Source organism: Callorhinchus milii, unplaced genomic scaffold (assembly GCF_018977255.1).
Source record: "Callorhinchus milii isolate IMCB2004 unplaced genomic scaffold, IMCB_Cmil_1.0 Scaffold9, whole genome shotgun sequence".
Taxonomy (NCBI): domain Eukaryota; kingdom Metazoa; phylum Chordata; class Chondrichthyes; order Chimaeriformes; family Callorhinchidae; genus Callorhinchus; species Callorhinchus milii.
The window spans coordinates 288,370-302,733 of NW_024704750.1; the positions used below are offsets into that span (position 1 = coordinate 288,370).

Below are 14,364 nucleotides of genomic sequence, written 5' to 3' on the forward strand. Positions count from 1 at the left end.
GCTTTACATCACTGCCTGCAACATGGTCATTCTCATTAGCATTAGACACTTTTGAAAGTTTGCTATTTATTTGTTTATGGCAGCAATGGGAGCGGCTTTAGGGTCACAGTTTCCACTTTCTGGAAATTATAGAACACATAATGGCCATTTACACTGTACATATATCGCAAGCAATTGGCTGCTGCATTTCACCCACAAATATACAGTCAATTCACTTTACAATATATTCTATGAAGCTCTTTGAGATGTCTAGAAGACATGGAAAGTGCTATAAATCAAAATGCAAACATTATTGTTTACTAGAGAGAATGAAAAATCCCATTTTAGTTGTTCATAAATGATGTGAAGAAAAAACACATTTAACGTCCTTCAATCCAAGAATTACCAATGAAATACTATCACCATGAATAAATGCTATTAATATTAAAATAAGGAAATATATTTATGTTTGTTGTTACATTGTTTGTTATGTTTATGTTTGTTGAACTAAATTGTTGCAGTATCAGCTTTCTGTTGATGTCTACAGCAATGTCTGCAAACCAACAGAATCCACTTGTTTCATCTGCCTCCACACGGTGGCTCTGAGGTCACTCAAGATTAAGCAAGAACTATCAGTGTCTCTAATAGCAGGCAACAAAGCCAGAATACAAGACTATCTGGACCACAACAATGTTCTTATATCAAAGAATGTCTATCATCTTTGTTAAGCCAGAAGTCACTGAGTTGCACATCATACTTTCCAGTGCTCGGACCTGAGAGATTTTAACAACAAATCAAAAGATTTGACCCCCCAGGGAAACAATGGAACACTGGTAAGAATTTAACTGGTTACCAGCCCAAAATAACGTGACTGATCCAGTGCCTAAAATGTCTTAATACACTGCACTGGGGCCTGTTAGCCTTGCTCACAGCACAGAACAGTCAAGAGGGAATACTGAAAAACAGGAATGTAATGTAATTTCTGATGAATGTTTAATTTTGCTTTTTTTCCCCTGGAATGTTCCTATTCAAGAATAAATTACCTCCTCGAAGATGGAACAAAACATTACTGTTACCATAGAGAGCACACTGGTCAGATTTGCTTCACAGTCCCATTAATGTGGTTGTTCAAATGTCAAAAGTGAGAAAGACAACTTTGTTTCCTAAGGAATTCTAAACATTCTCTTGCCAAAGATGTAAGATGTTGCCTCAATGAAAGACTAGTCATGCTTTCCATTATTTGGTTTCTATTTTAAGGATCACGTGAATCATTTCAATTTGGTTGAAATATTATTTATTCATCATATAACCTCATTTGCCTTTATTGTTCCTGCTTTTGTATAATTAAAGCTTGGTGAAGTCCGATTGTGAAGTCATGCTTGCCTCTGATTGTGGGTTCAAGCTCTGTTAGGAATGTGCATATAGTGTAAAAAGACATTCCAGTTCAGTACTGAGGGGAGCGCCGTATTGTCAGAAGCGTTGTTGTGTAGTTTAAATGTTAAACCAAAGTCCCATCATATTCAGGTGGATATTAAAGATTCCATTACACAATTGAAAAAGAGGAGATTCTCCCTGTGTCCTGGCCACAAATCCTCTAGATAAATTTGTCATGGCTGTTTGTAGGACCTACCTTATTGTGGTTAAACGGACTATACATTTGCCTTACAAATACACAATCACTAGATTTTGCAGTAATTATTGTGTCTATAACACCAATGACACAAATATCAAATAAACTTTTTTTTAATTTTGCAAACTGTTTGCAACCTGACTCCCACTTATCATAAATGGCTATAATATGACTGAAATCTGTTCACAATGTTTATATTTTTACAACATTTTCAACTGTTCACACAAATTCTGTTTTCACATGTGAAGAATTCTTCAATTACACAAAAGTATGCGGTTTTGAAGATGTTGAATACTGCTATCAAACATTTAAACACAGGCACTCCCAAAATAATAGATGGCAGACAAATTCAGTTTGGAGCGATTTAGAGCAATATATCTCAGGAAATTAAACAAGGTACAGTATATTTTCTGTTGCTAGTGATGATTAATAATCTGTTGTTGGATTGTCGAACCTTAATGAAACTATAATGTTTGACAGTTGCCCTAGTTTTTTAAGTAGTTGTCACCAGGACAATATTCACAGCCAGGTTGCTTAGAGGTCAATGAGTCTCAATAATCTCAAATGAAGGAAGTAACTTTATAGAGTTTTATACAATAAGGTTATATTATATACACTGATTGCTAAGCTTGCACACCAGCTTTACTTTACTTTTCCAATAATTTTGAGTATTTTAAAATAGCCTGTTCAATTCTGATGATATATTGTATTATTTATTTGGTTTAATTTAATGTCTGAGTCATCCAAATGTCTGGGGCACGTAGTCAGTTTAAATTATCTGTAATATGCAAAGTGTCCCATTACAGTAGTGTTATACAGAATCATTGCCTTTCATTGTAACTTGACAAAGATCCAAGTTGTCCAGCCTGTGCTCAGAGAGAAAACTCACCTGTGCATTCACCCATAAATGTGTGCTGGAAGCCAGGCTGACACTCCATAATACACTGGTACGAACCGATAGTGTTCTCACACTTCCACATCCCACATACAGAACTGCCATATACGCTGCATTCATCAATATCTAAGTAGATATAAGCAGAACAAAAAGTAACACCATTCTGTTAATAATAATAATAATAATAATCCTTGCGGTTTATATAGCGCCTTATCACATCTTCTCGACGTCTCAAAGCGCTTCATAGAATAGACTGTAAAGTGAATTGACCGTATATTTGTGGGCAAAATGCGGCAGCCAATTGTGTAACCATTCCAATCTAGAGAATTTACAACAAAACCAAATAATGTTAACATTTTAGTTTTCAAAGATATTATATGATTTTCAAGTAATCTGTTAGACTGTAATATAAAATCATGTAAAATATTATTGATATACAAGAGTGAAACTCTTCATTCCAGGAAAAGTGAACAAGAGATTTTTTCTTTCCAGTGACTTTTCAAACATATAAGCTATGAAAAGTAGCCATCAGCAACAACTTGCATCTATATAGCGCCCTCACCCAGGGTAGGACTCAGAGAACTTGATTTTTACTTCAAAATGGAATATAAGCCATTCTAAAATATCAGATTTTATTGATTCTTACCAACACAGTCTTCTGTTTCAGGTAAATGTGTGAAACCTGTTTCACATTTACACATATAAGAGCCATCTGTGTTTAGACATTGACCTCCTGCACACCTGGCATCTTCAGTGCATTCATCCCAATCTGTGAGATAGAGCAGTTTACAGTTAAGCTATTATTGTTTCCGCAGTATTGAGTAGTGTTAGAATCCTTTAACAGTGCAAATTGTCTATACAACAGGAACACAACCAGACCAGTATCAAAGAACAATGAAGCTGTTTTCATTTAGACTTTAATTGTTCAAACAAGATTATCTGTGTACTTATTAAACATGAAGGTTCACAATAATTCTTGCCAAAACTGTAAACTCTGATCCCTAGTCTGAAAGCACAATATTTTGACTATTGTTACCTATTGCAATGAAATAGTTTTTTAGAACACTCTGAAATCAAAATGAATAATATGGATGTAACTATGTAGAATTCCTCTTCTCTCTGTCATTCTTTTATTAAAACTGTAGATGGTGCTACAACCATTATTATGTCTATCTGACCAAGAAGCACTTCCTCTACAAGGTTTGTGGTAAGAAGCTATGCAAACATTACATGTATTTTTGCTCATCCTTTGGATAAATTTCATGCAGAATTTATACTTCAAGAGGGATTTGTTACTTCTAGGATAAAAGTGGTTCTGAACTGAATATTTCATGTGGAGCATTCCTCTCCCTCTGTAACCATAGGTAGGCTCTCCCATCATTCCATAAAACAAGAAGTGCCTTACTCAGTATTCAAACAAAGTCATTTCTATTCATGCCAAAATGCCTGAATCTTAACAAACCGTAGTACCCTGTTTGAGACTTCTGGCCAAGATCTAACGTATACTGTTTGTTTACAGTCATGAGTCCATCTGTAGTCTAAAGTAGAAGAGATTCTGTTTCTTTAAATGAACCATCACAATAGCCAAGAAGAACAAACTTTATTTTTCCCTCCTAGATTTATAAATCGTAGAGCACATTATATACCAAAGTGACTGCTGATATTTTGTTGGCTTATGCTTTTATATACTGTATATGTACAGCTGGATTGTCTCACCTTGGCAGCCAGTCCCATTAGGAGTGGTGATGTAGCCCTGAGCACAAAGGCAGTAATAGGAGCCATCTTCATTGTTTATACATTCTCCATTTGGACCACAGATGTCACTGGTCAGGCATTCATTGATATCTATGAGCAGATTTACCCCACAATCAGAATAGATCTACAGAGACTGAGCGATCACAAGTGTAAAAGTTATAGTTTCAATAACATAGATGTGTTAAAAATTTACTCCAATTTTGTGTAGTTTGAGGTTTTTCTGTCACTTTGGGACTAGGCTATTTGCTGTATTGTTCTGCTGTAGTGCAAGTCTTCAGCTTTGGGTAAAAAAAGATATAAATATAATAATCCTTGCATTTGCTATAGCGCATTAATAATAATAATAATAATAATCCTTGCATTTGATATAGCGCTTTTCACGTCGGGAGGACGTCCCAAAGCGCTTCACAGAGTAGACTGTAAAGTGAATTGACTATATTTGTGGGCGAACGCGGCAGCCAATTGCGCTTTGTCACATCTTCTAGACTTCTCAAAGCACTTCACAGAATACACTGTAAAATGAATTGACTGTATATTTGTGGGCAAAACACAGCAGCCAATTGCAAACAGCAGAGTCCCACAAATAGTCGTGGATTAAATAACAAAATTTTTTTTTTAAGAAATTATTACCCCGGGAAAAGCTACCCGCCAATTGACTGACAATCGGGCAAACAGAGGCATGTGGACTAGGGACATTTCACAACATTTTGTCCTGCCGGGAATCAAACCCAGGTCTCTCGCTTGCGAGGCGAGTGCTCTAACCTCTGAGCTACAGGACTCCACATAGTGTAAGAATTTTTCAGTTCAAAAAAAGTCACTGAGCCCGCTGTACCTATGCCGGCTCTTTATAAAGGCTATCCATTTGGTCCATTCTCTTGCTTTTTCCTATACTTTTTTATACTCTTGTTTTCAGATATTTCTAACAATATTTAAATTTCTCAAAGTTTTTCACAGGAAAGTGTAAAGTGTAGAGACTATTTTTTTAAAGCCAGACAGGTGTCTGACATAAATTGAAACCCACCACCATGATTAAGAGTATCCAAACCAAATTGAGCATTCCATGCATGAAACTTACACATGAAAATTCCTGCGTTTTGGAGTGGAATGCACACTCTCTTCTCAACAGGATGCATCCTGCTTATTTATTTTCAGAGAATATTAGGCGCAGGTTGGCAAGAGGCAAGGATTGGGGACCCCAGAGTGTGCACTTGGATACTGCTGGAGTTTAACCAGCTAAAACCGTATAAGTCATCATTGAAAGCACTGTCTGGAAAGCTTTCCCACTGCTTTTCCAGCTAGGTACGTTACCCGTAGGGCTTTGGTTTATAGGGATAACAGGAGCTGGGAGGCAAGAATCCCAGTCCCCAGTATCTGGTCTGCCCTCTAAACACTTGTATCCCATAATTTAATGGTCATAATGATCAAAACTGCTCTTTAATCCAGGTTTTAACACACAAGGGTCTATTTTAACACTTGGCTTCACCTTGTGCCAAAACTATTCCAGATATGCTAAATTCCATTAAAAATATCTGAACATTTCCTGTTCAGTGTTTAATCCATTGCTGTTTTTATTCCAAACATTAAAGCATTTGACTTAATTTTGGATTGTTATCTGGCATATTCAGGAGTTGATAGCAGCTGTCCCAGTTGTTTGTTCAGGATGTTCTTTTACTCTCCTTCAGACACGATGGGTTGAATAGCTTTCTTCTGCGCTGTAAATGTCTATGGTTCTATTCGTTTCTCCTGAGGATCATTGTTTCTTAATTGTCATATTTACTCAAAATCATCTTGTCTGTTTGTTCCTTGATTAGTTTGAAGCTAATCCAAAGATGGTTATTAATAATTCTTACACATGATATAGCGCTTTATCATGTCGTTGAGACATTTCAAAGTGCTTCAGAGGATATACTGTAAAGTGGATTGACTGTATTTTGTGGGTGAAACTATCCTGTTTACAAGTAAGTGATGTTTTGTTGATTGGGTTTGAAGCAGTTTTATTGACATTTGCAATTAAAACTTGTAATAACAGCTAGTTTGGGGCCTCCTAACACCTAGAGTCTGCTCCAAATTAAATCCAAGATTAGCAACTCATTTACCTGAATTATTAACTCCATTTGTATAGTTTTAATTACCATCAATTGCAATGAATAAACTTGTCACTAATGAAAAGCAATTTACTCCAAAGATGATCAATGAAAACATTTGTCCCAATGTTCACGAACTACAATAACAGCATAGATTTTAATGAAGGATAGGCAGCTTGATGATTAATATATTTGAATGTGAAAAGGTGACATCTTCTTCACAGCCAATTTACTGTGGCATCATCACAGCAGGAAATTTGCAACTGAATTTAGACTTAAACCGAACCCGAAAAATATCTGTTCAACAAACTAATCAAAATGTAATCTTTCTCAGGAAGTATTAAATTATATGATACTTAAATAGATTTACACTTGGGATATCTTACCTTGGCAGCCTGTCCCACCAGGAATGGTGGTGTAGCCCTTGGCACAAATGCAGAAATAAGAGCCATCAGTATTCATACATTCTCTGTTTGAACCACAGATGTCTTCGGTCAAGCATTCATTGACGTCTACAGGAGCAATTTCATACCAGTTAGATTAGAATAAGTGACAGAAAATTCTACTTGCCAACTTTGCTGGGATGAGTAACTTTCCAGCTTTGCTGATCAGAAAAACAGGATAACCTACATATGTTGTAAGTATTAGGAAGAGATTCCTGCTTCTGAATCTTGCTTCAATTTGTTTCACCACCACCTCCTCTAATCCTTGATATTAAGTAGTTGCTCTCCCAATTCTAACATTTACAACTGCATTAAATATGTATAGTATTTGCTGACTTCTCAGCATTTATTTTACACAAGCAAGGTTCAGATGAAAGGTACTTTGGCTTGTTTGATCTCGTCCTTTCAATGCTATTTAGTCCATTTTATCAGTGAAGGCGTTGATCACATAACTAACTCATAACTAACTCTTTATAATTTGAACAATCTAAACAAAATGACTGGTCAAGTGTTTTTTGTACATATCATTTACATTTCAAACATTTTTACTTTATTAACACAGCATTTCATCATATGCAGAATTTGGCAAATTATTAAATTCAGTTTCTTGAAAGAACTTACAGAAATCAGGCTTCAAAATTAAGACTATATTTAAGGTTTTAACAGGAGTGATGAGTACTCTCACTTTTTATCAAAAGATGCCGTGCCAAATCTGCAGCCCTAAGTGTAATTTTATAAATTGTTCAATATAAAAGATTCACAGCTCTCCCTGAATAGATGACAACTAAAATTACAATACAAGGAACCCCCCATTATAGTACCCTTCAATATACTGCACCGCCATGGCCTAAACAGAGTCACGGTACACTGACACTGGCAGCTGGTCTCCCGTGGAAAAAAAAGACTTCTGGATTATCAGGTCACTGCTAATGTCACAAAGTGCTGTCAGCACCACATCCCTGGGCACTGCAGGCAATGCTCAGGTCACATTATATGTGCTTCCTGTGCCTAGGTTACATGTACACACTGAGCAGGAAGTTATATAATAATAATAATCTTTGCATTTGATACAGCGCCCTATCACGTCTTTGAGACGTCTCAAAGCGCTTCACAGAATATACTGTAAAGTGTAGTGACTGTATATTTTGTGGACAAAACGCGGCAGCAAATTGTGCACAGCAGTGTCCCGCAAACAGTTGTGGATTGCGTGACCAATTTTTTTTTTGGAGGGATTATTAGCTGCGGAAAAGTGATCTGCCAATTGACTAACAATCGGGTTCCTACTTATTGCTGGTAAACAGAGGCGAGTGTGGAGTAAAGAAACTTGCCCAATGTGTCGCCCTGCCCAGGAATCTAACCCGGATCAGCAGCAGCCTGTGATCTGGAAGTCAGCCATTTTTCCATGACTCATTTATAACAGCCACAGAGACACCGGAGCCAAGTGACTGTGATATAAGATTTACAAGGTTTAATAATAATAATAATCCTTGCATTTGATATAAACCCCTTTTCACGCCTTCTCGACGTCCCAAAGCGCTTCACAGAACACACTGTAAAGTGAATTGACTGTATATTTGTGGGTGAACGCGGCAGCCAATTGCGCACAGCAATGTCCCACAAACAGTCATGGATTGAAAATGACCAATTTATTATTATTTTGTTTTGGAGGGATTATTATTAGGCTCTGTGTGGAGTAAGGAAACTTGCCCAAGGTTTGGCCCTCTGCCTGGAATTGAACTCAGGTCTCTCACTTGCAAAGCGAGTGCTCTAACCACTGAGCTACAGGACTCCACAACTACAGGTTTCCCTGTAGTTCCTTAACAAACAAACACCATTTTACATGGCTTACTGAAAACTCCCCTTGTGTTAAACTACATCATACTGGTATGAATGATACTGCTACATGATTTTGGGGTTGGAAAGCGAAAAGTGAGAATAGCAGGATTCCATTGTACTGTTAAATAAATGACTGTACATTTTCATAAAACAGTAATGGAACAATGCTGAAGTAATAGCACTGGAGTAAACAAACAGATTGATGTGTTTCCTGTGTATGACAGGGAACAAGGAAGAAACCTTGACAGCTTGTAATTATGGGAAGGAGCTCCACCCTCGGCCTTCATACCCCCCGAGGCTCTGGAACTCCCTTCCTCACTCCCTTCCCCTCGTCCCCTCTCTTCCTACTTTCAGGTCTCGGCTGAAGACCTTTCTTTTCGACCGTACCTTTGGTCACTTTCCTCCCACCCACCCCTGGCTCCTCCCCCTCCCCTGGCTCCTCCCCTCCCCCTGACTCCCCCCCTGCCCCTGGCTCCGCCCCGGCTCCTCCCCCTCCCCTGGCCCCTCCCCCTGCTCCTCCCCATCCCCCTGGCTCCTCCCCTTGTCCCAGCTCCCCCCCCTCCCCTGGTTCCTCCCCCTCCCCCCGGCTCCGCCCCGGGATCCGTTACTGTGAAGCTCTGAGATGCCGTCCAGTGTGGAGGGCGCTATATAAATCCAAGTTGTTGTTGTTGTTAAGATATAGGACAAGCAAGACTCCGTTTTAATTCTTCTTTTCCCCATCGCCAAAGTCAGAACTTGTGATTTGAATATAATTATTTATCCAACTGCTCGAATAAGAGATTAAACTTGGCTAAAGTAAGATAGTTTTCTCTGTTTGCAAAGCAGGCTGTTCCTGTTGTTCAGGACACAAGTGGACTGCTTGTCTGCACCATCACCATCTGACTATCACTGAATTATTAATGTATTCCAATGGAAAAACGAAATAATACCATCTATTATAATTAAATTTCCACCCATTTAAATTTTTGGAAAACCATAAGAAAAGCAGAGTTCCAGCAGCACAGAAGTATTCTAACCTACAAAGATGTGTTTTAGTCCTAGTTCGACCAAAATTTCAGCAAGGACTACACTGCCATTTGCAAATGCAGAAATCACCCTTTCCAGGATATTCATTGTGCTCTAACTGAGATTGAGTTAGGCCAGTAGCTATGAATAGGGTAAACAAGAACAGTATCAATGCACAAAAGTAATCCACGCTAAACCAGACTTCAAAATGGCCTTTCAGCTGAGTTTGGGAGCTACAACAATTCAAATTTGGGAGGATTTACTAAAACATTTTAATGACTTTCCTTAAACAAGAAACAGAATGTGTTTAGTAGTACAACAATTTTGATCCCTTTATGTATACCTTCACATCTGCGTCTATCCTCAGACACTCTGTATCCAGGGCCACATGGCAAGCAGGTGTAGGATCCGTCAGTATTTGAACAAACTCCGTTAGGACAAACATTTGGGGAAGCACATTCATCAATATCTGTAACACAAAATTCAATGAATTATACAAAGTACAAAGGACAAATATAATAATCTCAATTAGCTACATTTATTAAACTATTCTTTATTTATTTAGTTTGCATTGAGTCCTTTGACCATGTTCTGTAACAACCTTGAGATTGTAAACCATGTTGCAAACATCAAAATCTCCTGGTAACAGGCCACATTGATGGCATTAAAGTAGTCATTTCTCTTAAGCGCTGTGAGTCGCTGGCCACGGTGAAGGCCACTATTGTTGGAGGTGTCATCCTTCAGATGAGACTTTGTGGTAGTGGTTTGCATCCCTGAACATTTGTAAAGACTCCTTTAAGAGTTGAAGTAGGCACATGATTGATTCCATAAGACAAGAAGACAATCAAGGCATTCTGTGGGCATACTGAGTTCTGTTCGTTTTCCTGCAATGTTAGAGTTAGGTTTGGCACAAGCTCAGTCAGCTTTGCATCAGACTTGTGCCTCAGAAACAAATCTTTATTTTGTTTTTCAAGTCATTATTTTGAAATTTTACAATGTGTAATAACAATAATGAGACTCACAAAGAATACCAGAATTGCTGCAAGCAAATTCAAGACAGATGGGAGGGAGATCAGAGGATGCCCCTTGCCAAGGGCAATTTTAGGACAGACACCAAGAAACATTTCTTTACAGAGAGGTAATCTACTGCTGGAACAAGTCTCTAGGGAAGAGGGTAGAAGGTGGTTGCTGGATTTATTTAAGTAACAGCTGGTAATTGAAGAACGGTAGGATGCATATTCTGGAATAATATGATCAAATGGGCCAAAGAACATTCTTCATCCATATTTCCATTGTGATTTCTTATGTTTGTGAGAACAAGAACAAAATTGAGGCCTTTTCAAAAATACCTTCACATCTGCCTTCTGATACTCCATATCCAGGAGGGCAGGAGGTACAAATGTAGGAGCCTTCAGTATTTGTACAGAGAGCATTAGGACAAACATTCAAGGAAGCACATTCATCAATATCTGTAAAACAAACACTTCAATTTAGCAGGAAGTCAATACAATACAGCGGTACAGTTAATCTTGTGTTATTGTGTTATTACTAGAATTAAGATTGGAATAAGGTCAGATGTCTTTACACTAAACAAATGCCATAGAAACAATCTTCATTTTATAAGAGTTGTCGATAACACATCAAAAAATAAAATCATCATATAAATAAGATCTTCATATGGTAACATTGTGCATACAGCATTGGGAAGAATCACTGTAAATAGCAGATGTAAATATATTTAGATTTTTTTCTGGGGGCTTAGATTGCCTCCATTCTTAGGGTATCTTTTGAAATGGACAATGTATTCGTTTTTTTGCCCTGTCCTTGAGTGGTTTAGGTCATACCTCTCCCACCGTCTTCACTTTGTCTCCACAAATGGTTTTTCCTCCGGCCCCCGCACTGTCTCGTGCGGTGTCCCTCAAGGCTCTGTCCTCGGTCCCCTCCTCTTCACCCTCTATACGCTCCCCCTGTGGTGACATCATCCGCAGACATGGGGTTAACTTCCACATGTATGCGGATGACACCCAACTCTACCTTTCCTCCTCTACCCTCAACTCCACGACCACCGATGCCCTGACAGCTGCCTGTCCGACATCGAGTCCTGGACGAGAGATAACTTTGTCCAGCTCAACGTGCGCAAAACCGAGGCCCTCCTGATTGGCTCACATCAGCGCCTCCGCACCTCAGGCGCTGACAGCATCAGCTCCGCACTCTCCACCTCTCAAAGCCATCAGGAACCACGGTGTTCTGTTCGACCCTGAGCTGTCCTTTCTCCCCCATATCCGCGCCACAACTGGCACCGCCTTCCATCACCTCCGGAACATCGCCAGACTACGGCACTACCTCACCCCTCACGCGGCTGAAACTCTGGTCCACGCCTTTATCACCTCAAGGCTGGACTATGGGAACTCTCTCCTCGTCGGCCTTCCCGCCACCTCCCTCCACACTGCAGGTCATTCAGAACTCTGCAGCTCGAGTACTGTCCCACATCAGGCTTCGGGACCACATCACTCCCACCCTCGCTCGCCTCCACTGGCTCCCCATCCCCCAGAGGATCGAATTCAAGATCCTCACCCTCACCTACAAGGCCATTCACGGCCTCGCTCCCTCCTACCTCTCCGACCTACTATCCCCCTACCTACCCTCCGTTCCTCTGGCTCCGGTCTGCTCCATATCCCCCGCCCTAACCGCCCTACTATCGGTGGCCGGGCCTTCAGCCTCTCAGCCCCGAGGCTCTGGAACTCTATCCCCAGTGCCTTCGCCGCTTCCTCCCTTTCCTCCTTCAAGGCCGGTCTCAAGACCTTTCTCTTTGACCTTCAGCCTTCAGCTCCCCTCTCGACTCTCTACCCCCTCCTCGCTCCCTCCCTTCCCTCCACTCACCCTGACCATTTCCCCCCTCCTCGCTCCCTCCCTTCCCTCCCCTCACCCTGACCATTTCCCCCCTCCTCGCTCCCTCCCTTCCCTCCCCTCACACTGACCATTTCCCCCCTCCTCGCTCCCTCCCTTCCCTCCCCTCACCCTGACCATTTCCCCCCTCCTCGCTCCCTCCCCTCACACTGACCATTTCCCCCTTGCTCGGGTCCTGTTCATGTTCATGCACTTCATGTTCAAGAAGCTAATGGTTAACTTTGGATTTGAGTTTTCACATACAATACAGTGTTCCAAATTCACAAATCTGTATCGTTGCTGTTCATATTCAATTCAAATATACGTAACATCATTTGGTTCAAGAGACTGTCAAAAGTACATTTTTAAAAACTGTACTTTTGCAAAGGTTTATCAGAAATGAGTGATTCAAAAATATTTTAGATACTACGCATATGAGAAGTATGAGAGTTCCTCATTGTTTTGAAATACAATATATACTTGTGCTGGATAATATCCAAAATGGAGATCAACATTTGCCCTTTGCCTTTGTTATAAAGGATCAACCTAAAACCTTATTACTTTTTCCTATAATGGTGCCAGATGGAAGAACCATCCAGCAGCTTGGATTAAATGAAGGGATCTTTATGTAAGAATTCCAACCAATAACTTGTTTTATTATTTACTGAATATTAAACATTGTTTGAAAGTCCTAAATTGTGTCCAATTTCAGCAGATGTAATATTTGTTTGAGTATTTAACAATTGCAATTTAACAACTTCTGTTTAACTGTACTTATAATAAATAATGGCATTGTAGTTTACCACTGGTAACTCATTGCTACTGTGTTTTATTACTAACTTTATAATTCCTTATTATTGCAATTTGATAACATTTAAAATGATACTAGTTGGAAAATCAATACATTAATGCCGAAATAACATAATAAAATATAATTGGTCCAACAATCCAATCCCATTACCACTGTGTTCCAGACTACAAATGACTTAACTTGTCAAGTGTTTCAGCTGTGTCTCAGAAATAGACTTTGAAAAATCTCTCATCACGGCAGTGAATAATTTAGCACTGACATCAGTATAAAACTATGTGCAAAGACAAACATATAAAAACAGAAACTTGGAGCTGATTGCAAACACTTCAATTTAAAAGATTTGTATGGAGTTCCCTGATGATACCGTTGATAAAGTCCATAATCTGCTGAGAAATGGAACTATACAGTGCCTGACACTAGTAAATTAGTTTTGTCTGAGATCTTTAGTGGCCTCTTAATAGTTTCCACTAAATAGATATCATGTTAAAAATGCTTTGCAAACTGTCCCATCCCTGTTCCAATGTTGAACCACATGATTGGCTTAATCATCTAGATCCAGTCGAGAACAGTTTGCTCTCTATCTCACCTCTTTCAAGGGTCATCTCAAGCCTTTTTTTCATTTTTCCCCTCCCCACCCCCTCGGCTCCCACTCCCAAGCCAGGACTCTTAAGTACCTTGGAAAGGCCTCTCTATATAAATGTAAATCTGTATTGTATGACATTGTCATTCACTCTCAATGTCTGTACATTCAGGAATGTTTGCGTGATCCAATCTTTCAATGACATGTACGATTATTTTGAATCACAGCCAGGTTTTTGAATTGTGAATAACCTGGCACATCTTACACAAGATCACATGATTAGTTTGGATGAAAAAGGCCCTTTGGCGCATCTGATCTCATCCTTCCAGAAACCCTCTCTATTGTCCCCCCATTGCAGCATCAAGCTGCTCTTTCATTTTGTTTATTTTCATGTAAAGGGGAAGATACACGGCTTTGCACGCTGCTGGTTACTTCAAGGAAACTTTCTGAAAGCAAGATT

At 39.4% G+C, this 14,364-nt stretch overlaps 1 protein-coding gene across 1 annotated transcript in view; it reads right to left on the reverse strand.

Annotated features, from left to right (window-relative positions):
- LOC103189902 (latent-transforming growth factor beta-binding protein 2) overlaps window positions 1-14,364 on the reverse strand; it is a 132,995-nt gene that overhangs the window by 15,923 nt on the left and 102,708 nt on the right. The window contains exons 22-27 of the mRNA XM_042338097.1: window positions 10,977-11,096; window positions 9,971-10,096; window positions 6,730-6,855; window positions 4,221-4,349; window positions 3,151-3,273; window positions 2,499-2,630 (exon numbers count right to left, since the gene is read on the reverse strand). Coding sequence (XP_042194031.1) covers window positions 2,499-2,630; window positions 3,151-3,273; window positions 4,221-4,349; window positions 6,730-6,855; window positions 9,971-10,096; window positions 10,977-11,096 — 756 coding nt within the window. The remainder of the gene's footprint in view (window positions 1-2,498; window positions 2,631-3,150; window positions 3,274-4,220; window positions 4,350-6,729; window positions 6,856-9,970; window positions 10,097-10,976; window positions 11,097-14,364) is intronic.